Source organism: Lepisosteus oculatus, chromosome 19, assembly GCF_040954835.1.
Source record: "Lepisosteus oculatus isolate fLepOcu1 chromosome 19, fLepOcu1.hap2, whole genome shotgun sequence".
Taxonomy (NCBI): Eukaryota; Metazoa; Chordata; class Actinopteri; order Semionotiformes; family Lepisosteidae; genus Lepisosteus; species Lepisosteus oculatus.
The window spans coordinates 2,049,715-2,077,460 of record NC_090714.1 but is presented as its reverse complement, the minus strand read 5'-3'; the positions used below and the strand labels follow the sequence as shown (position 1 = coordinate 2,077,460).

Below are 27,746 nucleotides of genomic sequence, written 5' to 3'. Positions count from 1 at the left end.
GCAATCAGCTCCAAACCGTTCATCTTAAAAATGATGACAGTATTACGTAAACAAGTCAGATTTTCAGATATTTAACTATACAACTTCTCATTTAGAATATTCTGGATTGTGTAAGTATTCGACATCAGTTCTACAAAGCAACTACAAAACCTTAAAGATCTGCTTGAAAGGTCATAACATTAGAGACATGGTCTGAGTGAGCGACCAAAGAAGTTTTACTTGAAAGTAATGGCATTTGTGTCTGCTATTTCAGTTAGATATTGGAAGGCACAGCCCATATAGTGATACAATAAACCAGCCGTGAAGACTGAGGAGCTTTCAAAACAAGTTGCGGATGAAGTGGTACAATAGATAACCACAGTTTAGGTTGCAAGATCAGTTCCAAGTTGCCGATCAGCTTTTAATAAGTGGAATGAGCATGCAGAACTGGAGCAGCAAGAATGGGCAAACATATTCACATCCGGAATTGTTGCCAAAGCGCTTGAACCAAGCACTGACTTTAAGGGACTGAATACCTGTGCAATCAGTACACTTTAATTTTTATGATTTTCTTATCGGTGGAGACATCCAGCTTCCTTCACATGGTAGTATAGTATTCAGTTGGACAGTTGTTACAGTTCTGAATATATAATACGTTGAAATAAGTTCACCTGAAAAAATCTGAATACATTATTTCTACTTCATCAAAATTACTGGTAGAGGGAACAAGCTTTCACAAAGCAAAATATGAACACAAAAGTATTCTGTATATTGTTTTAATGTGCTTAGAAAAAAAGGGAAACAAAACTGCTGTCATTTTGAGACATCATTACTTGGTAACTTAAGACACTTCCTCTGTTTATAAGACACTATAGAAAAAGGGAAACAAAACCTGCTGTAACCTGACATGTTCTGTACTGTGAAATCTGGGTCTCCAAATGTCAACAGACTCCATTTGCTTTTGAAGACATTAGCATATAAAGGACGCAGAAGGGAAAAGGAAAATGCTGATTTGAACCTCTAACAATACAAAGATGTATGCTCTGTTCCCCTGCTGACTGTCGAGTTGACATTATTAAACCATACAAGAAAAGACACGCATGAAGATGCATCTTCTCATCTCTAGTTTTGTAGAGTACTCTGATAAAGTAAACACAAAGACAAAATATCACGATCTCTGTGATCTTTGAAGCACAGCAATGAGGGGTGACATTAGGTTACAGAAGGTATAGAAACTTTGCACCTGTTTAAATCAGCAGATTAAATGAATAACTGGAGGTAATTACACAACATGAAAATATTTTTTAAAAGATTTGGTGATTGGCAAAGTACTGATGTATGAGTCTGTCCTACCTGTGTTAATGCTTTGTTTATGCTTTAAAATGACTTCTTACCCAAGAATCGTAAGGCTTGTGTTAGCCCATTTGCGCAGCTTGCCTCTGTACAGTGATTTAGCAAAGTCTTGTGTCAGTCAACAAACACTTGCATTAGAAACAGAAACAATCTGTGTACCTTTGTTGACCACTTGATTCTCTTCAGTCACTTTGGAGATGTACATGTCTGGAGATACGCAGAAATCACTTGAACTCTAGAAAGATCAAAAACAGACAAAGCAGAGCATGTTTAAAATTCTTAAAGCCAAGTACGTTTCGCAAATTGGAGGAAGAACAAGCTAAATTAAGAAGTGCTGCTCTCTAAAAACAACACAACAGCTAAAGCTTCAGATCTTTAGGTTAAATAACTTATGTAAAGCAGATGGTTATGAAGGAGAGAAATGGCAGGGAGAGGTCACCATTTGAAATTCAAATGCAGTGGGTGAATAATCAGTTTTGAGAGAGAGTAGGCGAAGGATTTACATTAATCAAGTAAAGAAAAAGAAAATGGCCAAATCCTGGTTGTCAGGAAAACCTCTCTCTTCTAAAGATGTGAAAGGAATCCATTCTCTCCTGTTATGACTGTAAAACAAAATGTACCTGATAAAAATACATCTGAATTATGAACGCTGTAAAAACAATGTGTGCTGTCTAGTCCACCTGCGAGCTGGCAGTGGTTGTACTCTTGGAAAAGGCCCATGGGAAAAAAAATCGAATCAAAACCACAGCTTGCCATCGCTGGTACCTCCTATCCAACCAGAAGGCCTCTAATTTGCTAAGTGCTTACAGGACCTGGTGAAACATTTTATAATTTCTTGTTATAATAAAATAATGCAAATGGGCCTGCTTTATTTCCTGTCTGTTTCTCTTAGAATATGGGAGAAACAGCAGAAGGTGTCAGACAATGTTAACCCTAACTACAACTTCGGCCCTGTGAGATAATTAAACTGGAGGACAAAAACCTGAACCCAGCCAAAAGAGGTCAAAGAAAGAGGACTAACCACAGAACTAGAAACGTTTTCCATTTAGCATTTTTAAGTTTTTAAGTCAGTGTGTTGGGAACTAACAAAGGTTAACCTACTCTCAGTCAACATTTTCTTATTTTAACAACTGGATCTTAAGATCAAACTTGTCCCAGGTTGTTAGTTCTGTTTTAAAATAAAAAGAAATTCAAACACTGCTGGATTAGGAAGTGGGTCATGTAGCTCTTTAAAGAATTCAGCATAAGAAGATATGAAAATAAAGCACAGTAGCTGCAAAGAATATTTATGCATGTAAAGTACACAGCTGTGTAGAATATATTTTAAGGGAGGAGTGCAAGTGACAGTGTAAATGTACTCAGCTAATTTATTTCAACAGGTTTGACAACATTCAATTCCAAAATCATATCATAAATCTGCAACTCAATATAGAGATACCAGGCAACTGGTAAACTCTGCGATAATGTTCTCATTAGGAAAACAGAACATCCTAAGAGTCTGGAATTAGTTTGAATATAATCTAAAGATTATGATGATCTTTTCCTTCATGCAACTGCCAGCTTTCTCTGCAACAAAATTAAAAATATTCTAATCAGGCTTGTCCACGACTCTTAATGACCCACTCGCTTGTCATCGCGAGAGAAATCGCCACTCGGAATTTCAATGGATAAATTAAGGAACTAAGTCTCTTGTGATTCATTAGTGTCGTTGACGTCAATATATTACGAAGTGTATTCAGCAAAGACAGCCTTGGTAATATCGCATGTGAGATGGGCACTGTTATTAATTTCACAAGCTTACATTTCATAAAAACACAGATGGCATTTAATGGCAAATAACTAAACCTGTCTGGCACCCTCTTCACTCCACAATTCAGTGACCTCACGCAGAGGAGAGCACAGCTGACTGGCCGTATGCTTCACGAAATGAACTGAGCAGCCCAGAGTCTTTTATAAATCAAAGGGCAAGAGGACTATGACAACAGCCACTGGGATGCTGTGCTTCACTGAAATTAGATTTGATTATTATTTACCTGGCACATTCAATGAGCCGCCTGGACTGTGACCAAGGATTCATTTAATACTCTCCAGGACCATAAAATGCATTCTCACACACAAACAACCGGTTTCACCTTGGCCCGATTGTCTTCACTGCCGAGCAGAGCACCGAATGCGTCACCTCCGAGACACCAGTGCTGCCCAACTGATAACTGAACGTAGGCAGATACTCACGAAGCAGTAAATGAGGGAAAAATAATGTATATCCTCCTCCACACACCTCACATTCCCTCCTCCCACCCCCGAATTGGGCACGGCGAGCATTTTATTTTTATTATTCTTATGTGAAGTACATGTAGTAATGGGACGTTCACTCGTACAGCACAGGGAATCATCTACGTTTCACTTCCTAAAGAACACACGGGCAGCATCAGCCATTCAGCCCCGATTTAGTGGAAGTAAAAGTCAACAGCAGCTGCACATAACTAAAAACATCAAAAGCCTTCAGCAGCGGTCAAGCAACGTCCTGAGTTCACATGGTGTGAGAGTGCTCTCTGGCAGTGAGGTGTTCCGATGGAGATACCCACCACAGAAACCGCGAGCTCCACGCCCAGGGATCCCCAGCTGATAATGAGCGACAGCACACCTAGCAAACAGACGCTGGGGAGACAGAGATGAAGAGAATCTGCATTCATGTTAAGAAATCAAAACTACAATCTTAGCATGTTGGTTTAGATGATACTGCCTCCATCATGCTTCAATGCAGGGAAGATGAGCTGTTTTCATCAGTTTTTTTGTGGGTTTAATTTTTACTTCATCTGACCAGAGGATGTTTTGTCACATGGTCTCGGGGTTGCACGCCTTTTCTCAATCTGCAGGTGTTCTGTTAACTTCCGCCTAGTCACTCCCTTGTGATTAGTGGTTCCAATTTGACATTATATTCCCATATAAATGTATTTTTATTTAAAGTCAGCAAAATAAACTGTAAAAAAGGCTGATAAATACTGTCTGAAGGCACTGTAAGCTGATACCAGGTCAAAATATGCTTTTAAACTAGACATCTTATAACAACAGGAATATGGGTTTGTGGCTTATTAACTTTGTTTTAACTTTTTGCACTGTGACAAAAAAATCCCATATAAATCTATTTTCATTTAAGTTTGCAACAAGGGTTTGAAAAAGTGTGATGACTACTTTCTGAAAGCACTGTAAGCTGAAACCAAGTCAAAATATACTTTAAAACTAGACACCTTACAACATTGAGAATAAGGGTTTGCAGCTTATTAACCTAGTATTAACTATGTTTAAATTTAAAGATTTAAGAAGCCCAAAGCTCTTCAACTTCCATTGTGAGAAATGACCACTGTCCATTTGCAGCTCAGTGTTAACAGCTGTCTGGCCACGGTCAGCAGTAACTTCTCAGGCTTTATGACAAGACAGCAATGATTCAAGCCTGAGCCTGAACACTATTCATTTCAATTCCCCCCACCTGCCTTTGACATGATCTCTAGGCAACAAGGGGGCTGAGGTCATGCTGTCTCCCTTTCCTAAAGTAATCAGAATTTAGGATAATAAGATCAGGAACTCACCATAGCCAAATCTTCCATCTGTCTCTGTGTACTGCTAAGTTATCTGTCTTCCAAAGGATCAGTAGCAAGACTAAGTACATTAGTGTTAATGAGTCTGACAAAGGGGGCAATAACGTAGTTTGCTCTACACATGACCTACAATTAAGCCAACAGACCACCCTGTTACAAAGTATTTCACCAAGAAAAGAAACAACACTGATAAATGTTAAAGTCCAATGTTAAATTAGATTATTATAAACCAGAAACCTGATATTACATAAAAGACATGGGGCACAAGTGGCAGTTTAGGGTTCTCTAACACTTAAACTCTACTTATACAATTGGCCCATGCATAAAGTAAGCGTACAGATGAGCTGTGAGATGGACTAGACCAGCACAGGCTCCGACTGGCTTTTCAGTAGCAGGCAGAGAAATTACTTCTCAGATACTTGAAGTGCCCTGGCTATGCTGTCTGGGGACTAGGCTGTCGGGATACCTGTCAGGATAAGGTATATTTGCATCAGCTGCAAACCCATTCCGAATTCCTTTTTGCAGAAAGCATTTTCAGCAGAGTGTCCATGAAGCAGTTCCCCTGTATCTTACTGCTGTTGTGGGACTGTACAAACCCTCACAGCACATCAAATGGAGTAGTTATTTCTTTTCCACATTGCAGGCGAAAAGAAGAGCTTTCCCCCCGATCTAAAATCTCGTCTGCATTCACGACCCAACTTGTAATTAAACGTTCAGCTCACATTCCCACCCACGTGCAGGCTGAGCAGTGAAAACAGCAAGGGCAGGTTTTTCACATTCGCGTTTAAAATTAAGCTGCCGAAACAGAAGGGTGAGTCACTTAACCAGCGTGGACAATTATTTTATCCGTAAGATGAAACCAAGTTTAAACAGTATCTATAATTTCATTTCCTTCTCTGTCTGCATATACAGACAGGCCACATTTTCATCTTTTAACACTGTGTGTGTTGTTTCAAATACTGTGTGCCCAATCCATGATTATGCATTTCTCCAGAGCTTTTCAGTCCTATACATTAAACAAAAGATTCTCTATTTGTACTGGAGATTTGATTAGTGACTACCAAACATTTCTGCACCTCTCCCAGCTAATTCCTGCCTGATTTCTTTTGAACGTGCTATAGAACAGCATTACACAAATATATATACATGCATGTGCTATAAACAACTCTGCCTGAAATGGCATAAAAGTGACATTATGTAGCAATGAACGTCCTATAAATTTCATCCATTATTATAGTAAAACCAGCTACCAATTTCCATAAATGAAAGTCTTTGGCTCCAAACTCTAAGGTATCTAATAACTTATACTAACTGCACATTAGAATAACATGTATATGGGCGATTTACCAAAATAGTTAAAACTTTGATATTTATCATAATACTGATATTTATCTGCCAGAATGCAAATCGCAACACTCACCCAATAAGAGTACCCTTTGAGTTTCGAATAAGGCCAAACAGCACGAGCAGACAGATGAGCACATCGAAAAGAAGTAGTCCCAAATAACCGAGCCATCTGAGGAAAAAAGATACAATTTACAAGATTAACAACTTGTATTTACTGTTTTGGTTCACATTGCTTCAATTTATAACTGCTTCATCCTGTCAAGTTAAAAACAAAGTTGAACACTACACTAGCCTGTACTCAAAGTACGGAGACAAGACACGAACACAGCTTTGCGTTACAGATATTTTAGGGGTAGAAGACTTGGAAAGTACATGTTAAATGAGGCAATAGCAGTAAATTATGGATAAAGTGGTTAGAAAATGGATGAGATGGATAAACAGATTCAATTAGGTAAATAAAAAATATCAGATGCAAGAAGTAATCATAACTTTGTGATATCATTGATACGCACTAAGATCTGCAAATGACTACATTTTTTGTAGTCATTTTATATATACAGGAGTGGCAGTGGTCTCTCAGAAGCGATAACTTTTCAGGTTTTTGACCAAAGCATGGTGCCTTTGTGTTCTGTTTGTCTACAGGCTGAGACTGCAAGCAGATGATATGTGGAGTGGAATACGAATACTTCAAGTTCAACTCAACTCACGACATCAAAGCTTTCTAATAACAAAGAGGCAGCAGCAGAGCACCTTTGCAGTACAAGATCCACAGATCATGGAGTTTGTGTGCTTATGTGCACTCACAGAAGTGAGATGATTGCCTGGGAAGTTCATTCACCTAGAAATTTGTACCAATTCAGAATCCTAGATTTCCGCTGTCCTTGACCAATCAAATAACTACCATACAGATATAAATCTTTATCTTATAAGGGGAAACACATCACCTCATTTCATTTGATATCAATACATTAACGTTGATGAGACTAACCTAAAAACAACTCATTAAATCTGTTGTGTATTTTAAATCTATATATGAAGTTATACAGAGCCTGACAAACCAGAAACAAAACAGAGCCATTGTGACAGCAGAGGTAAATTAACTGCATGTTAATTTAATTAACCACGTATTAATTTAGTTGACTAAAGCTGTTGTTGCATATGTTCACTCTAGCATCTATAGTGTGGTTTAGAAAATGCAACTGCTACTGTAACAACAATTAAGAAAAACTTAACTCAATTTCCTTGTTTGTGAAAAGTAAAAGCTTAATGAATCTTTCACAAAAAATGCAAAAATCTTAAATACCTTGAATCATTTTTTAAATGAAAGCTCAACACACTGTAACCTTGAGCTAACAATAAAAAAATATACTAAAGATCTCCTTTCAGAACCAAATGTAGATGAGCCAGCAAATATATTTTTGACTTTCAACCTTGAAAACTCACAATACAGTAACACAACAATTCTATCAGTATCCAGCAGCCACACTATGTAGATATTTGATACTGGAAGCTGCAGTACTTGAGAAATCACACCACATTCAATTATACACATATTCATACTTTTCTCCTTTCTGCCGCAATTTAACATTGTTTTCCCCTGAGGGTCATCGCACGTGCAATACCAGGGTGTTGGTTCATTCGAAAATTAGTGTTTCCACTGAAAAAAAAATTCAGAATCCTGGGCTCAACATCATCTAAACTCGGTGTTTCAGTACAAAGAGAAAACAAAAAAACAAGCAGAAGAGCTCAAGAAACATACAGCCATGTTACCTCCTTGGTGAAGGAATGAACAATGAATGTGGAAACAAATTACCGATTACATACCACCAAATGAATCTAGCCATGGAAGACGAGCGGGAATCAGCATGAGGAAAATAAATATGGTTCGCAATATTTTTAACCATGCGAAGCAAGGAAACATGTCTAAGACCTAAGCAGTATGGTCAGGTTGGCACTACACAAAGCTTTCCAAATGTAGTCCTAAAGGACTTCTGTATAAGGTTTTATATAAGCGTATTAAGTGCAGCAAGGGCTGATAAAGGCCAACAAAGGGACAAACTGGCAAAACATTAAGAATCAAGGAATGTTATTCTGTCAGTGTGAGTGGCTCATATCTTACGATAGTATAGTATGACGTGAATGGAAGGCAACGCGACTTCTACCAGTTTTTACCTGTACCAGTCGTAGAGCTCCGTTCTCACGGAGAGCTCCTCCAGGGAGACGTCGCTGTTCCCCCAGAAGGGGATCTCCACCATCTGTCGCACCAGCTCGTCCAGCTGGCCCTGCAGCTTCTGCACAATGGACTGGTAGTCAGTGTGCTTGGCGTACTGCTTCTCCAGCTCCTGCAGGCCCTCCTCCACCGTCTGGTTCAGGGCGGTGGTGCTGTCCGACACCTGCGTGGGGCGACAGGTAAGAGGGCTTCAGCGAGACCTCAAACGCCTGGGCAGAAAGCGAAGGTTTATATCACCAGGGCATCCAGGCACACACATGCTGGCCCTCCTGTGTCACTCACACAAACCAACGAAGGTCTTGTCATGGCCGCTGCTGCTAAGACAGGTTTGTCATGGCTGGATAGCTTGGACAAAAGTAAGACATCAGGGACTGAAAAAATAAAAGAACATTTTTCCATGGGACACAGAGACAAAAGCTCAGTGTTACAATAAAAAGGGTAGAGAGGCTATACTTTGCCATTAGTACTTCCAGCGGTAGGTTAAATATCATTTTAAAACTTTTTTTTTAAATTGGCACTTACAGAAAAAAACCCATCAAGTAAAGAATAAAAACTCCTTTCACTGATAAATACCATCAGCTGAAATATTCAGAAGCTGCGCATTTCATAATAAGGCACTTTCTACCCTGAAAGTCTGACTCATTTCGGCAGTGCAACGCGGAACAATGAAATTATTGTTCAGCAGTTTTCGCTTCTGCTGGAATCAAGTAGATGCATTTTCAATCTGCCTGCTCCCGCTGAGACCCCTTTAAGGTGGCTGCATGTTGGTTTAGATGTCCAGGAACTCGGTATCATATCAACATGATCAAGCGGCTCTCCCAAGCTGAATAGGTCAATCTCTGACTCCAAAGCCTTTTCTATCGTCGTTGCACAAGAACAATACAATAAGACCGACCCAAAATTAAGAGCCAGATCATTTTTAAGATCTTTTTTTTTAATTAAAGGAAGCTTCATGATGCTATCGTCAATAACGCTACAGTATGCGGCCTGGAAAAAGGAAAAAATGAAACACTCATTTAATATTCATCCTTACGAAACGAAATAAACGCTTCAAGCTGAGCAGAGCTCAGCTAAAAACGGCACTCTATTTGTCACACCACATCAGCAGGTGGAACTGGGATTTAGCGCAGAGAGGGTGAAGGGGCGTGCTTGGAGATTGGGCCTATTATCTGCGCTTTAACTAACCAATTCTGAGAAGCTCCAATTCTGTATTCCTTCAGAGAACCCATTTCGCAGCATGTGCATCCTTCAGTAAGGCAGAGATAAACAAACCCCGTCTGTTTGGGGCTCCTGTGGGGGGTGCCGAGCCCAGACGTGAATGTACTCACCAATCTCTCCACTCCCGCCACAGTTCGGTTAGCGTGCCGGAGAGAGTATGTGAGCCGGTGAATTCCATCGCTGGTCTCGCCGTTCCCATAGAAACCCACAGCAATGCCGGCACTGAAAGGAAACAAAGAGGCAGAAACTTTGAGGGGGGTGGGGTGGAGGACGGGGGGAGAAGGGGTCAGCGGGGGGGGAAACCTGACCCAGCCGTGTGAACCCAGCAGTCTGGTGTTCTCTCTGCCTGCTTCATAAAGGAAGCCAGGCCGTTCAGACAGAGAGGGCAGGAATTGAATTCCTCCAGAAAGTCAGGCCACAAAGCCCGGGCAACTCAAAGCACGGGGTTAGCAATGCTACTGCAGTTCAATGAATCCAACAGAAAGATCGACGGGACAGCAGGGGAACTGATGTCCCAGAACAGCCAGTCAGGCACTTCAGATCATGGGAAAGCCATCTCATCAATGCAGATGCTGTTTCATTGCATTAGAAACGCTGGTATTGAGCACAAAGCTCTAGTGGTTTCGTCTGCCAGTCTGTGTCCTGCTGCAACATCTGTGTGCTCAAAAGTTAATGACTCATTGAGGTAAACATGCTCAAATATTAATATATTCAAATTACTGCTGGAAGAGTGGACATACATTGTAGTTTCCTGCTAAATTAAGCATGGCCTGCATATCAATGAAAACATATTGTAAGAAAGTGGCATGTTGGAATCGTTCCCCTCAAAAGTGTGAAAAGACATCAAAGAACTGTGGGTTGGAGACATTCATTAAAAAGATGTTAAAAACTAATGAGAAACGAAGTCTTCTCAATTCTGTCTATCCTATTATTTTGTTCCTCACATTACTTTCTCAACTCTTGTTTTTATTCGCTTTCAGCTTGGCCGTGTTCCATCTAAAAGGATATCAAACAATAGATTATTACTGTATATTATAGAGTCAGCAAAAATTATTTTAATTAGATTTTAATTTTTTTGTGAAAACAATTCTAATTATTCAAGTGCAGAAAAAAAACAGGAACATTTTATGAAAAAGAATAAAAAATAGGGAAAAGTATTTTTTAAACACATGCAGATGTCTTAAAAGAACAAAAAGCAAAACAAAAAAGTATTTTTCCCCAAGAGACCCAGCAGATAGACACAGGCACAGCTTCCACAGGTAAATCGTACTGCTGTGAACTACAACCAGAAACACAGGAACCTGACGGAGCAAGTCCTCATCCCTAAGCTTTTTTTTAGCATATGCCAGGAAATCCCTTCCACGTGCCCGACGGTCAGCTAGAAACTTGCAAACACAGCGCAACATTAACAACGACGGAAAGACTGAAATCACTGCAATGACACGTCACTGACTCATCCTCACACTGAGTCTCCAGTGCCTATAATCGACAGATGTCACTGGGACTGACCATCATTTTATCCTGAAATTGGAATTTGTTGGGCTCAACGACACCCAAAGCTCCTTCTAATTCTACACATTTAGGACTGTAAGGATATATGACCAGGCGGCACAGAGATGCAGTAATTAGGATTTCTGCCGCGCAGAGCTGGGGATCTGGGTTGAATCCTGGACCTGGGATGCTGTGTGCATGGAGTTTGTATGTTATCCACTGTGTTCAAGTGGGTTTCCTCTAGATGCTCCAGTTTCCATCCACAGTCCAATTACATAGTAGCAGGTTAACGGTCTTCTGCGGAAAGTGGTCCTATGTGCATGTTCTTGTGTGCTCTGAAATCACCTGGCTTCCTTTGCTTGATGGGATAGACTATGGCTCCCCTGCACCCCTCAAGTGGAAGAAGTGGTTGGAAAATGGATAAATGGATGCATATAAAGCTAATGAATGCCAGACAAATCTGTGTATTTTTATAAGAGCACAACATTTTTCACAGTTCAGAAACAAAAAGTGTTAAATACTTTGGACAGTTTATTAAGTAAAAGTCCTTGAGTGGATAATAATTCACTTAAATGTTTAGTTAAAACTTGTGACTATTTAGATTTTGTATATATTTAAATGTGAACATATGTGATTTTGTTTTGCAAATGACTTACAGAATCAAACTTTCTAAAACAAACGAGAAATCAGAACTCCTTCTGCCAGCCCACTAAGTCAGCAGTCACGAGTGATCTGTACAGTTTATGGATAATTGAGTAATAAATACAGCCTCACAACCACCTGTTGTCCTGCTGTTCCTGTCCTTTGAACGCACCATTCAAAAGCAGCTCAGAAAAGAAACTCCTAGTTCAACTTGTCATGTAGCTCATCTGAGTCCTGACACCAGAGAGCACGTAACAGCAGATCTTGAGAACCAGGTGATCCTTCAATATTTGATGGCAAATTGAAAGGAGACAAGAGGGCTCTTGAGACTGAAAGCAAATGGTTCTCGTGGGTCTTTTTCTGTTTTATCACGAATTGACTTTTAATGAGCGAGCGAGAGTCAAAGTGCTTTGGTAGTGGTGAATCTTCATATAACTGTCTCCTTAGAGAATACTGTACCACTAATTTAACGTTAGATGGCCTCACAATGACACAGGGGGAAATAAATAAAACATGCAACTGGACTCATGCTTAAGCTCACAAAGTGGTTGCTATGCAGCAATCTTTGCCCCTCTACAAAAGCATGGAGGTTCACGGACCCCTAGAACTCTCAAAATCTTCAAAGATTTCTATCATAAAACAACACTGACGATAAGTCCCCAGGCTTGAAGGCGATGAAAGCCGCCCGTTTCTCAATTATATATTTAAACTTTGTAATAGTAAGAGGAGAGGTTTTTTCCCCCCATGTTTATTAGTCAGTCTTTTGAACACTAAACACTGAAAGGACAGCAAACCACAAACAGAAAAGAACGCCACCACCTTCCCCCAGATCCCCTCCCCATCCAAAATGACAACCCACACTTAATGAGAAAATAAAATAATCCAAACCCTACGGCTGATATGATAAGAGAGAGAAATCATATATTTTTTTTAATGTATAAAAAAATAGAACAATGGTTTCACTCCCACGATCTGTAAGTTGGCTCCCTGGGGGAGCTTGTTGCACTACTCTACAGTACTTCCCAGCTGCTGCAGGAAGATTTAAGATCCTGAGCACCCGGGCAGCTTAGAAGATGCTGCAGCAGACCAGGACCAGCTGAGGTTAAGACTGATTCTCCATCAATCATTTCAAGCGAGACATGGGTCTTCAATGTCTGCACGGTAGGAACTTTGTCTTGTGCTTTTTGCACTTGGAATACAAGCTGTCTTCCTGACAAGCTGCGAAAGAACATTGCAACAGGTGAAAAATCCTTTCAAAAGCCTACATTGAATCTGAACATGCTGATTGGCACTTAGAACCAGGAGTGTGTGTGTGGGCTTCCCTAACTACTTGTCTGAAAAGCTAGAAATGATCAGCCAATAGCTGCCAAAATAATAAAAAGAAGACAAACGTGTCCAAGGATATCAAATGATCAAAGTCAAACGCATTATCCATGCATAGCAAAAATAAAAAGATAAATCAGCGATTTGGAAGGGGAAAGATTACACACTTCTGCAAAAATGCTGATTACTGTAACCGTTGTAAGTTCTTGAGTAAAAAAGCAAGTATGCTATGAATTGGCAGAAGGCAAGCAAGGCTACTTGCTTTAAAGGTCAGGAGTAGAAATCTCCTTAATCTGTTAATCTGGCTGCAGGCAGACAGTAAAACACACTCATCTTAGTTTAACATTGATCCAAGCTCAGCCAGTAGAAAGAAGCTTTGGTTTCTCTGAATTCAGGGGTATTCGTTTTTAAAATGCCACATACATTTAATGCACATAGGTGGGATTCTTCTCCACACTGTCAAGTGAAAGATCAGGGGAGCGTGAATAGGGATGTTGATGAAAATCTACACTGAAGGATCACGTCAATTATGTTTTAACTAACGTTTTGTTTTCTTGCTCCTGTCAGGAGGAAACTGATTTACTGTACATTCATTGTTTTTCAGGTCATTGTCATAGAGTCTATCTAAACTTTACTTTTGCAACAGAACATAATGTAAAATGTTTATCAAATCCATACTATGTAAACTAGTAAACCCATAACACATTTCAATATTTTAGGTCATATTTTAAAATATTTTTAATATGTATATAATATAAATATAAAATATATTTATATTTTATATTGAAATATTTTTGGTGGCAGCACATGACAGATTCATCATCAAAAATACAGCACATTTTAAATAGTACTACTAAATAATTGATACTACAACAAACCCTACTAATGCTGTCGCAGATCAACTGACATGAGTAATACAAAGACTCTTGTCTACGAGTGGAAGACTAAAACCCAGAAGACAGACATTTTCAGAGCAATATGTAAAAGTTTTAAGCACCTCCAATGCTTGCATTTCTCATCCTTTCTTCTGCATTAAATCTGATCTGGTGTCCATGGCAACCTTTCTAGGCCAAAGTTGAGACAGCACGAAAAAGAAAATCTCAGAGACTTGGTGCCATAGAATATGGCCGAGTATATCACAAAATATACTCTTCTGTACAGTACAATATATACAATATAGTGTTCATAATATTTCCACATATGTAATCAATGTTTTACTGGGGGGAGAAACTATTACAATCAGCTCAAACTGGCTTAGTAAGCCTATTACAAACCATATGGCACAAAGACTATTTGTGGAATACAAGGGTTCACGCATTATCAAGTGTTTTAGACAGAGGTCAGGGACATGAGTGCAAAAGGAAACGGCACGGGCCTCCGATATTGACTTCAGTGACGCATCTCGTCTCCTTTCGGGAAAATGTGTTTTTGAAGGAATACAGATGAAACGCAGCGACGTGGGGGAAGTGGAGCTGTTCCTGAGGCATCAGCACTGCGCCACTTCGTCCAGACTTCGTCAGCCTGTGACTCTTGTCCAGGGGCTTCCAAGCTGTAACTCTTACAGATTTCCTACACTCATCTCATCTGTCATTGGTTCTTATGTGCACCCACCATCTAATACAAGCTAAAAAAATAAAACCTGGATTTTCTGATTTGATAATACTATAACATGTACATATTAAAACAGTAATTTTCTATTACATGTAGCACAAAGTCTTATCGCTTAAAGTTTAGCATTTTTCTCCTATGAAGTCCAGAGCTGAATTTCCATATAAATTTAATGCGCAAGACGCATGAACTTCTGCCAGGTGTGAAACTGGTAAGAACATAAAAGGACCCCACACACACAACAGAAGGACACTTAGAGCTGTGTTCAGTCACTCAAACAAAATGTTACAACCCAAGGATGACACTGTGGCAACTATAGTTTCAAACCAGTGCTTGGCAACTTTGAAGATTTCTGCTTCAAAGTATCCTGACCAAGATCTTTCACAATCATGACGAACTCAACAGGCACTTAGTCAAGACTGTGAAAAGCTGCTCCAGTATTCCCACTTCAGCCATCGCCTCCTGTTACTCATTTTCGGCTCAGCTTGCCAAAATCTTCACCCACCACTCAGCTGCCAACAGGAGGGGTCAACCACCCGCGCAGAGACAGCTGGGATGGGTGTCCAGCATCTTGAGCAGACTGCAATATCCAGTGCTCTCTCTGTCCTCTCCTGCTCTAGGCCGTCAGGGTTAGACCTGAACTTTTCTTACCGGAAGATTTATTTGCTAAAAAGACTGGTTCCTTTGCCCAAGTCCCTTCCCCCTTATATACAACTCAAGAGATGATAAAGTTAATGAGGATTTATTCTACCAACATACCAACCAACCATTACAGCGCAATGCAAAGCTAATAAAGTAAAATCCATCCCTTCACCTCTTGGGATCGTACCTTCACTTTAGTGAAGAAGACAATCCGATACTGAAGACTGAAAGGATTAAAGAGGTGACTTAGACTGAAGTTTCCCTGAAACTGTCTACCACTAATGCTACTGTAATGTTATTACAAGTCGACGCGCAGTTATAAAGAGCAATCACTGTAAAGGGAAGACGTGTGCTAACTCCACAGACATCATGCATTGGCCAGAAGCTCATTCTGTTCTAAAACAGTTAAAGTCTACATTAAACTGAGCAGCCAGGCATCACATTAGCGGTGCAAGAATTAATCACGCATGTGTGAGTCAGCTCTGCTCGCTCGAGCCATCGTTTTAAAGGCTAGATGCTCTTTGAAAAGGGATGCAAACCTACATCAAGAGCTTCAAAGGAAAGAAAGACTCCCTATCAGTCAGCTTAAACGATCAACTTCATGCCTCCTGAATGTGCGTGCAGGAGTAAAATCACTAATTAAGATGACCCACCTGACCCCTTTACCTTGATCCCATAAATTAGAATGATAATCAGAGCCGAAAGGCTACCACTACTATTGTAACAGAAAGTCCTGCTTTCTGTTTGATGTGCAGGTTTTGTCTAGCTAGTGCAAGGAAACTTAAAAAGGTGATATGTCTCATGCATTTTAGTTTTGGATAACATCCAAGGAGCAGAGTTCCAAAGCTGCAGCAGTTTGTTTGAATACACCAGAAAGCACTGCGTTACAATAATTACTTGCATTACTTTTCTAACTCACACTTGGAGAGCTGTGGAGGAATATGCACAAATCTTATAGATAAGATAAAGTAAACAAACTGTGACCGACACACTTTTGCAGACTTGAGAAAGAGAGCCAGTCATGATAAACTGGTGATTAATATATCTTGTCAGATGTAAACAGTTATATCCAACCAGAATAGATATAGCAGGTAGGACATTGCAGGTAAGACAGTTTATGCAGTAATTGTAAAATGTGAGTCCTCGGACTCTTCTGCAGGAAAACAAGACTCACGTACTGTATTCGGCATTTTGAAGTCTACCATTCTGTGTCAGACGTGCCTCTTTAAAAGTATTTAAAAATGCTTTCTTATTTTGACAATAATCATTAGCTCAGTTCACTGCATTAAGTGTTTTGGACATAAGAAGGCTGTTGTGTAAAATGAGTTAATGCATTTGTAAAATAGTGCTACGTTTTCACTAAAATATAGTGCATGCTTTAGGACGAGCACTGTATCTTGCTCTTAGTTGAGGAGAAAAGCATGCGAGTGTTTAAGACTTCTGAATACACCGCACCACAAATGACAGTTGGGTTTGGCATTTTTTCACTGAATAATTGATGGAGAAGTGAGTGAGTGAGCAACACACTGGCAGTGCCCTCCCCAGATGCTCCACCAGCCTGCAGCACAAAGTCACGCAAAGCCTTTAAATGCTGCTGCTGCTGCTGCAGATGCTTTGTAGGCGTACGCAGAGCGTTTCACCTCCCTCCTCCCACCTCCAGTGCAGTTCGCTCTCCACGCCGACTTTCCCGAGCCTCACGACTGCTCTCACCCCACTCCGACCTCCTCCGAGGCACATTTTGGATCCACTCCTGTGAGTTGGATCTCCCACTAGAGTCCCTCCTCCCCCTCCATTCTGTTAGCACTCGGCTTTGCTCCTGCCTCCCCTGCAGCGGCTGCCACCGCCAGAAACCCTCGACAACACTCGTCAGCCCTTTCTGCAGGCCGTACTCGGGGGGTTGCCCCCCTTGCTGCACATGGAAGAGAAGAACTGACACAAAATGAAATTCCATAGGTCTCCTTATACCACTTCTTCTAACAGCAGTTTCTAGGCACGCCTAAAACAGATACTTGTTCCAATATTCAAACTGCCGAGGCTGTGAGTTTGCTATTAACGCACAAGATGCCCTCATTTAGGGTCTTTCTTTGGGTTTTATTTGTAGACGCATTAAAGGCTGTATATTGGTGAAATGCACTACTGAATTAAATATGCCATATCCATGAAAATGCTGGAAATGTTGCAGGCAATCGCAGATGCCTGAGCTGCTGGTGTTCAAACAAGCACTCTACACTATAAACCATGGCTTTTGAGTAACTAGCTTCCTTGCTAGTTTTCTTTTTTCCCCCCCAGACCATGCACAGGACTACAGTGATACTTAAGTGCCCATATCAAATCAGTGCAGAGGTGACACACTGCCGACAGACTTGCAGCTGTGGTAGAATCCCAACCTTGGCCTGCTTTTCTGGGCCTGAATCCAAAAGAAACAGTAAAAGCACAACCTGCAAAGCTGTAGTGCATTCACCACTAGCAGGAAAATTCAAAAAGAACATGAATGATTCTAATAGTGAGGAAAACCTTTTTTCCCCTCCCACGTCTCTCCTTTTAAAAGCTTTCTTCATGGATACACGGGAACAATGAACTCTTTCATCTCCTTTTTGGGTTCCATCTCTGTTCTTTCGGCAAGGTTTGGGCAAGGGTGTGTTATAGATCAGGCATTTAGCAAGGATGGGAAAAAATGAACTGGGTGGCATGGGTAGCACTGCTGTCTCACAGCGCTGGGGCCCTGGGTTCAAATCCGCGGCTGAGCTACTGTTTGTGTGGAGTCTGTGTGGTCTCTCAGTGTCCTTTCCTCCAGGGGTTCTGCTTTCCTCCCACAGTCCAAAAACATATGGATAGGTTATTTGGCTTCTGACAAGACTGGCCTTGGTGTGAGAATTTAGAATACTGTAAATTCTGCTTTGGACAGCTATTTGGTGCAATATGACCTTCTCAAGTCTCCTGTTGAATTTCAATGGTGAAGCAATTTTCAAGTAGACCACAGCAGTTTGCAATGGCTGCCGTGTGTCACCCAGATGGGTGCTGTGGTTCACAGGAGGGCGAAGTGGATCTCTCTCCTTATGGGTGCAAAGTGCTTTGGAACCTCCTTGAAAACAAAAACACTGTTCAAAATGCAAATGAAAGTAATTATTTAAATCGCATCACAGAAAATGTCCCAAAACGATCCTCTTCTCTGCAGTCACCCACACAAAACTCTTTCACAAAAGGCACTCAGCACATAAGTCCTTTTTTGTGAATGAAGCCCTTAGCTTGTTAACTAAAAGACATGTCTCTGCTGTCATTCTCACCCTCTGCGTCATATAGGCTAACAGACAACAGTGATAACATAAAACTAACCAAGAGAAAAATAATTTTGTAGCTAAAGAAACTGGTAAAGAAGCCATTTTGCATTCAATGTTTTTTTAATCTATATAAACGATGTTATAAAATTCTAACATCAGCCCAGAGGGTTGTTTGTACAAAATGGAAATAAAAAGAAAATTTCTTCAAGTATTCTACTGATATTCTGAACAAATAGCTTGTAAGGGAAATGTGTTCTGACAGAACTGGACAAAGATACGAGGTCTGTTTTTGCCGTGAACAATCTGCAATAACTTGGGAGATTTTTTTGAGCAAAATGCAATTTTTAGAATTTCTTTCCTGTCATTTAAGAGGTGCATTCCATATTACAGCCATTAATATTCCTGAGAAAAACTAAAAATGGTGCAGCCAGCATTCCAATTGCTCCACACTGCCGTGATGAGCACAGTTCCTAGGAACTTTCACAGAGTCACATGAATCTAATTCCCACAAACGGGGAAAACTTAGCTCGTCTAGCACAATCGAGAAGATTCACCACAGTGGCTGAAAACATATTTTTAATGTGCTCCATCTTGCAACCATTCAATTTCAGTACAATGTTAAAAAAGGGCAGTTTGAGAAAAGACAAAAAAGCTTGGATTCGATAATGGATTCTTACAGATTGATACCATCACCTGCTCCACCACTCGCCATGACGCCTTCTGTCATCAACACTTTAAGACAACATTTCTTAAAGGATTTCCTAAATAAAGAAGGTTAAAGAAACCAGAGACTGTGCCGTTTGACTGTGTTAAACTGTAAAAGACAGCACCTCTGACATACCAAGATAAACGTCCTGGATACTTAATCTCTGACCCTTACAAATGTGATCAAGAAATGGCCTTTTTTTTAACCCAGACTCACGTTACAGTACCGTGGGAGGACAGGAAAAGGCAGGAAATGATGTGGGACTGCAGCCAGCAGCCCTTATAACAATGTTTTTTAATTCATTATCCACATTTGTAAAGCACGTACCTACAGATGTTCCTCTGGAAGCACTCCTGGAGGGAAATTATGCTTCCTTGTCTCGGGTTCATATAAAGGATGAAGGTTAATCTTCCACTGTGCAGCTGCTCTTTAACGTTCGACATTATTCATTCAACAGTCCCACAAACACTGTTTCAAACAGGCAGCAGAAAATCCCAAACTCCCCTGGCTAGGAACAGCATTTTGAATCAATTGCTCCCTGAATTACCTCCAGAAACAGAAATGCACCCATGACAGCAACTTCACTCATGATCTCATCTAGATACTTTTCACAAGCAATTCTACACAAAGTATTCGCACATGGGGTTACACTTGCAGCAACTACAATATTCAAATATATTTTCTTCACTAACTACAGTGTTTTATTGACAAACTATGTTCACTTGCTCTGAATTAAGACTCAAAACGACTTACTTTCTTCACATTGAATGAGCCAGCTTAATGCAATAACTGTGTGCAAACTGTGCATAAAGCCAAAACTGTTCTTGATACATCCCATATGATCGGTTTAGCAATCCCAGAAGCTTCACTCGCCAATTAATGAAGCAATGCATGATTTGTCTTGTCCACCTGAAGGACCTTATATCAGAAACATCAGCCCGACTCCTGCTATAAATGTCAAAAGGATTTTCCTGCTTGCTAGTGTAACCTCAAATTATTTTAAGATGCAGATTTAAACATCTTATTTCTTATTTCAACAAAGTAAAGCTATAAGAAACACAGAACACCAGTTCCACATTTAAATTTCCTTATTTTTGTATGATTTTTTTCCATTCTGAAGTTTGGATCAATAAGAGATATGATTTTAAATAGGGGAACGGTGACTCAGATGACTGATTTCTGCATTCAGGAATGGGTGGTCATCAACCAACAAAAAAGCTGTAATTCAATCTCGAACCTCATGCAACAGCAGAAGGCTTTATCCAAACACCACAATTAAATAAATGCCCTGGGTTTCCTAAAGCCATCTGGTGCAGCTTCCATTATTTACAATTCCGTCCTTGTGTTTTGTTCCCAGTTCTATTTAATGATGTCAAGTACTGCAGACCCATTTGGAAATCAAACTTTGACCACATCTTCCTTTGGGGCATGGGATGATATTATTTAGCAGATATTTTATTGTAATGCACCTAATTCATTTCAGCACAAACAAACCAACACAGGCAGAAAAGCCTGTTTTCATTTACCAGATCTTGAAATCCCTCCAAAAAATGACTGCCACATTTTCAAACATTCTTCTAAAATGATGATCCCACTGCTGCACCAGAATAGTCTCCTGGGGGAAATCTTTAGGCTTAACGTGAAGGACAAAATGCTCCTTTTTGGTCCTGTATCCTGTCCCATTTCACTTAAGCACAAAACTCGTTGCAGTCCAGTCATCAAAGCCACCAACACAGTCAAGAGAATCTAGAATAACAATATCTTTGTTATTCTAGAAATAATAATAATAATAATTGCTTAGACTTATATAGCGCTTTTCTGGATACTACGTTTACAACAAAATAAAGCACAACTATCAGCTCTTAGACTTGTAGCTCTCTATTCTCTTGGAACAAGCAGTTACTGCATAACAATACTTGATTAGCAGCCCTATAGACCTATACAAAAAAAAAACAATCTCTAAAATGTCTCACTGCCAGGGATTCACATGCTCCCCACCTCACAAAATAGATAAGGAAAGGAATTTGGGGAGGTTTTTAAACTTTTTTATTGTTCAATTCAATACGATGCTGTCATGTAGGAAGACGATAATCCATTGAAGCTTCAAATTACTCTTCTATAGCAGGAAACGCTTTAAGTGCTACAGTACAGATGGTACTGTACTGTGATTTAACGTCTGTTCCACAGGCTGACAAAAGAATATGCCTCATACATTGTGAGTTTTTACACACTGAAAGAAGACATGATTGTTATTTAGGGCCCAGAATGCTATGCCAAGAACAAGTTAAAACAATAAATTGTTGTGCCACCCGTTCAACAGTTCAAATTTAGTAGAAGGGACGATTATTCTTAAACTACCTTCCATTGAGCTGCTCTAACTTGCCCAACAAGCAACAGTCAGATCTCAACATGGAGGATGACATCTGTGAGTCACTGGCTGTCACATAACAGAACAATTTCCTTCCCTTTCAAATTCACAATATCCAATTACATTCAGAACTAGTGCTTTTTACTCTTGGCAAAAAGGATTACCTCCTTTTACTAGGTAACACACTCACGATACATTGACACATTAGACTGCAAGTGACAATCTCTTGATGGAAACTGGTCTATTGGTGGCAGAAGAACTGCCTGCTGAAAGGATTGATAACTGCAGTTAAATATTCCTCAGGGAAGAATTCAAAATGATAAGATATATCCGAAATAAAGCTGTAGCTATTTGAGGCAGTATTCAATATGTTCTAGTGCTCCACCTACTGCTTGACACAAATTGAGACATTAAAAGCAGGTCATCCGTGCATGATGGGACCAACCTTCGTTTGCAGTGGGACATCCAGTTGATTGACTGACACATCAGGTTCAGCAGACGCTGTCTGAAGCACTGAACCTCCTATAATTAGCTGCTACATGCTCCAGTTGTAATCCATAGCACAGGAGGAAAAGAATGAAATCAAAAGGCATCCTTGATTTTACAAGAAGGAAAACATTACATAATTCCCTAGCAGCAGAAGTCCCACCAGCACAGCATGCTTATGTGCCTTATAGCAACCTGTACATTTTTAGGACTATAACAATGCAGCTATTCTTGTTCAGTCCACAAAAGGTGTAGTAATCAAATTTGTTTTTACTTTTGCCTAATCCATTTTATGTTAGGTCCAAGAGCTCTTTGAAGACTACAGGAAAATGGCCATCAACCTCCATGAGCTGGGGGATGGCTTTAAAACCGTTTGCAACAAGCTGAATCTCTCTCTTTCCGCTATACAGCCCATTGTTGAGAAATTTAAAGCTACTGGTTTATCCTGTCAGCAAGGGGAGGCAAGCATATCTTGCCACCACAGGCTCTGAGACAAGTAGTCTGGGAGGCAACTGTAAAGACAGTAAAACTGTTAACTGTTAGAGATTTCCAACCCCACAAACTAGCATCTTCAGGATACAAACTACCATTCAACATCACCCACATGGATGTGGTATTTGGTGGTGTACCACAGGAATCTGTACTAGGACCACTGCTCTACTGAATTTATATCAATGATCTAGATTCTGCTGAACTGAAATAGTCACGGTGGCAGACAATGAAACAGAGATTACAAACTCCACCAAACACTACAGAAGCAGCAATCGAAATTCAAAACGATTCAGATAAAATTTAAGACTGGCAAAACACCCGGAGATGGCATTTAATGTAGTCAAAACAAAACGGGAAAAACAGAGCCTGAAGAAGCTATGTATGAAAGTTTTTGACTTGGGTGTTCAAGTTCCCATTTTCTAGACAATGCAGGAAAGCAATAAAAAATACAAACAAAATGTTAGTATATACACCTATAAATGCAGAAATTAAATCACGGGATGCGATATTAAAATTGTGCAAATCACTAGTAATACATCATTTAATATATTGTGTACAAGTTTAGCCACCATTTTATAAAAAAACATATTTCTGCTGTAAAATCAGTCTGGAGAAAAGCATTCCAGGGCTTAAGGGAAAGTCCCAGATTGAGGCAAGACTTGTTCGTCTTAAGCAGAGAAGACTATGAGAGGCAGGGAGCAGGGGACAAGTATTCAAAATACCTAAAGGCACAAAGTCAATCCAGTGGACGTCTTCAGAATGAAGAGTAGAACACGAACCAGAAGACACCAGCAGACATCATGTGGAAGTGAAATTGCAACCCAGACAAGGCCGTATTTCTTTACGGAAAGAATTGTGGGCGTGTGAAATTGGCTATCCAGCCAACCTACCCAGCTACCCAACTAAGCTAGATTTGGAACCTTCTGCTGTGCACGGCCAGGCTGCAAGGAAAAACACAATTTTTCTGAAGGTGAACCGCAAAAAGAGGAGACTTGAAGTTGCCAGCCCACTGTATGTCTGAATGACAGCTGGAACCACATACTGCCTTATGGTCAGATGAAATAAAAATGACATTTTTGGATACAGGGTGGCACATGGGCACAGTGGTCATCAAGGCCATCTCGCAGCTGGGGCCCTGGGTTCAGTTCTGGACCTGGGGGTGCTGTCTGTGTGGAGTTTATATGTTCTAACCCACTTCTTGCGTGGGTTTCCTCCAGGTGCGCCAGTTTCCTCCCACAGTCCAAAGCCATACTAGTAGGTTAACTGTTTTCTGGGACAACTGGATTGGTGTACGTGTGTGTCTCTGCACCTGCTCTGCAAGGGCCTGGCATCTTTCCTGTCCTGGGTGTGTCCTGCCTAGCACCCACTGCTTGCTGGGATAGGCTCCAGCTTCCCCCGTGACCGTCAACCGGGCAGAGCGGTGACAAGACCAAAACCAAACCCGGAGGGGAGGAAGGCTCACCTGCAGACGAGGGTGGCGATGATGACGCACCAGGCCGTGCAGCAGCAGTCGGCGTTGTTGGCCTGCTCGTCGCTCTTCCGGCGGCGGCAGCACAGCCAGAAGGAATAGAAGAGCAGGAAGAGCAGGTCCAGCGCCAGGCAGGCCAGCGCCAGGCTCCCCAGCAGCAGCACCGACTGGAAGAGACAGAACAAGGTGTCGATGAGCAGCAGCCCCCCGCAGCACCAGAGACCGAACTGAGGAGCCCGGACTCCTGGACCATTCTTTCGTCTGAAAAAACACCTTCTTCTCTAAAATCCATTGTTTCTCCCACGACTGTGTTCCCAAAACACGCCGTCCTAGTCGAAAACCAAACAGAAGACTTTCTGACACGTGACAGAGAACGTCCTGAGCTGCAGAATTATTCAGCTTCAACTTGATCACAGCCTTAAATTCGCTTTTTCATGTGGAAGGCGCCCTGGCCGGGCTGCACAAAATAAAATCCTGCCAATAAATAAAAACAGGCACCATCTAACCATAAACAGCGGTGAGCCAAATAATAACAACATAAGACGGCTTTTAGGAGCCCTGATAATCATGATTTAATGCTCTAATGCTGATTTGTGCAAGAGCAGACATAATTAAGGGCTCCCGTAAGATCAGAAAAGGCCCAGGACAGTTAGCAGAAATGCCTACGTCTTTCACTGCAGAAGAAATGTATATTACCATTGAACAAGAGAACAACATTAAATGACAGCAATATGTTACATGTACACGTAAGAGCTGAAAGAACTGCAGTGAAAATAAAAGTCCCACTCTGGCTTCTGCATTTCTGTATTTATCCATCCGTCCACTCAAAAATATGGAAAAACCCCTCTTTTGTTTGTTCTTTTTCAATTTGACAGTTTCTTGAAATGGTGTCATCTCTGTCCTTGACTGCACACGACAGGATTCTTCATCCAAGCCTGTGCTACTGACATCTAGGATACCAAGATCTTTAAAATCCTGATGAACATCTTCTTAATTACTGCCATTAGTAACCATTAATAAAAATTGATAAGCAAAACTGCAATTAAATTTAATTTCATATTACAATTATAGCTAGTTCATCAGCACAGACTTGTTAAGAGGTCTCGTCCTGCCCTGATGGTACCTAGGCACACCCTAGACTAAGAATATTCCTGCAGTGAACAGAGATTTTTCTGAATCCTTACATAGTCTTATATGCAGTGTGTTGTTTGGTACACTTTAAGTTTTAGAAATCATGGTAAGACAGGTTTCAATGAGGCACAGAAATGCAATACTTTTACGAATGCTGCTGTAATCATATAAACCTGGCATCTGTTCAATGGTTCTCAGAATCAGAGTGCATCAACAACATATTGATATATCCCTGCCTCGCAGGAGGCAGAAATGTCCATTTCCTGTGAATAATTAAGCAGAAGGTACAGTGCAGATTATCTGCTAATAACAGATCTGTTGATAAACACATCTGATGGTCTGAACACAGTCACTTTGTGACAGTAAACAAACTTCTGACTGATAGGTGAATAAGAGAGAGGATAACTAGCAGCTTGACTCAAAATCCCCCACTGTCATTTCTGCACCCATCTCATTTTGCGTGTCATACGAATGTAGATTACAAGACGGTAGCACCAGGTTTCAGTTCTACTTACTGAGTACTTTAAATTATTCATTTACCATATGCCTAAATAAACAATTATGTGGCTAGTGGATTTCATCTACATAATTTGTTGTTCCTTTCTCTCTTAACACTGAAAAAAAGAAAGGAAAAGGTGACTGAAAAATATACTTGGGAAATTTTAAAATATAAATGTAGGGATCTGCACTGAAATGCAATGCAAAAAAATGTTATTTTTTAACACCTTTTTGTAAAGAATAATACCTAAGGAGAAGAAAAGATGGACCATACTGAGTGTAGGTACTGTGCAAGTCTGTGACTTAAATAACATTGCAGAAGGATTAGACTTGTCTATATACCTCTCAGGACTGACAAATCAGATTTTGGACCTAAATTCTGAAAACAATGCCTTTTCAAATCAATCAAATCTTCCAATCTCCAATTGGGAAATGAACCTAACCTGAATGATTTGCAGGGGGCCACACTGTATGTAGTTTTCTTCCAATACTTAACTTTGTGGACTCATAAAAATGCAGTGTCTACAACATCTGTGACTTCCACAATGAAACCCATCCAGTCTGAAATGGAAGTGAATGAATGATACAAAAATGTAACACCTTACTCGATTATTTCAGCATATACGTGTAAAAGCTCAGTGCACACCGGCAGTAAGACAACAGGCCCACTGGGAAGGGATTCAGCAACCAGGAGGGCCTGTGACTGACTAAAACACCTTGGATTCTTCTCTGTCTGCCTTCAATCCCATGTCTTCTAGATCCCAACTGAAAGACACCTGGCCTGAATTATTGTCCTACTTTCACCGGCAATGCAGGACAACATCACATCACTGGGCACACAGCACATGCCTTTCAGGGATCTCTGCAGTGAGAGTTTATCATTGATAAGTTGAAAACAGATTTGGACTGAAACAAGTCACCGTTAGAGTGCAGAGAGAAAACCTCAGTACTTCCTGGAAAAAAAAGCTAAAGGGTCTTCAACATGAAGACCAATACTCTTAATACGGCCAGATAAGGAGTAGAGAAAACAAGTCACACAGCATCCTGCATAGCCAGTGATCCGCATTCATGCCTCAGAAAGTATTCCATCTGTGGCAGCTTATATTATGAAGAGAGGAAAAGCGAAACCAACAACTCTTTCTGAATGACCTTTAAGACAATCTTGCAAATATCAAAGCAGCTGTATATATGGTATATAAAAAAGAAGTTCTGAATGCTTTGTATCATGCCAGCTAAACCTTTATTCTGTTAAACTGCTGCTCTGTTAATGCAAAGGAGCATTCCCACTGCTCCCACTCTTCGGACCGGAAGCTTTGGCTTTTCAGGGGACACTGTGACCTCAATTTGACAAGCACTTCCTCCATCGTAACGCTTCAGCAGATGGGGCATTCCTGAAACTCATTCACACTGTGTAGGCGTTGGGGGAGTGGGAATGGAGCGATCTTGGAGACAGGGGCACAGCCCAGACCTACTGGACCATACAGAACCCAGAAAGAAGAGGCTTTGATGTTTCTGCACAAGTATTCCAAAGTAAGCCGCTAACATCCGGTTTACAGCTAAGCTGGGAAAGCTCCCAGTTTCCATTTACAATACATTTTTACTGTTTTATTTGTAAAAACTTCAATTGGAAGTTGCAAATTCCATGTAATAAATTCTTTATAGCCTATAATAGATTAACAACATTTTAAGAGTGCAATAATAACTTATCTAGTAGTGACCGATGGCTACTTGTGATTAATTATGTTTAATAACAAAACTCATTGCTCCCAGAAAATAAATGTTTTATTCACAATTTAGTGTTAACAGCTTGTTATATATTTATGAAGTGTCTTTTGCAAACCCTGAAGTGCTACAGTCTTATTATTTTCTGTTAGAAAGCATCAGGCTAGA

At 40.5% G+C, this 27,746-nt stretch overlaps 1 protein-coding gene across 3 annotated transcripts in view; it reads right to left on the bottom strand.

The window, feature by feature from the left end:
• ttyh3a (tweety family member 3a) overlaps positions 1–27,746 on the bottom strand; it is an 83,545-nt gene that overhangs the window by 30,139 nt on the left and 25,660 nt on the right. For all 3 annotated transcript variants that reach the window (XM_069180639.1, XM_015359781.2, XM_015359779.2), the window contains exons 2-7: positions 24,222–24,394; positions 9,834–9,945; positions 8,448–8,668; positions 6,349–6,444; positions 3,918–3,990; positions 1,492–1,567 (exon numbers count right to left, since the gene is read on the bottom strand). In XM_069180639.1, the coding sequence (XP_069036740.1) occupies positions 1,492–1,567; positions 3,918–3,990; positions 6,349–6,444; positions 8,448–8,668; positions 9,834–9,945; positions 24,222–24,394 (751 nt within the window). The remainder of the gene's footprint in view (positions 1–1,491; positions 1,568–3,917; positions 3,991–6,348; positions 6,445–8,447; positions 8,669–9,833; positions 9,946–24,221; positions 24,395–27,746) is intronic.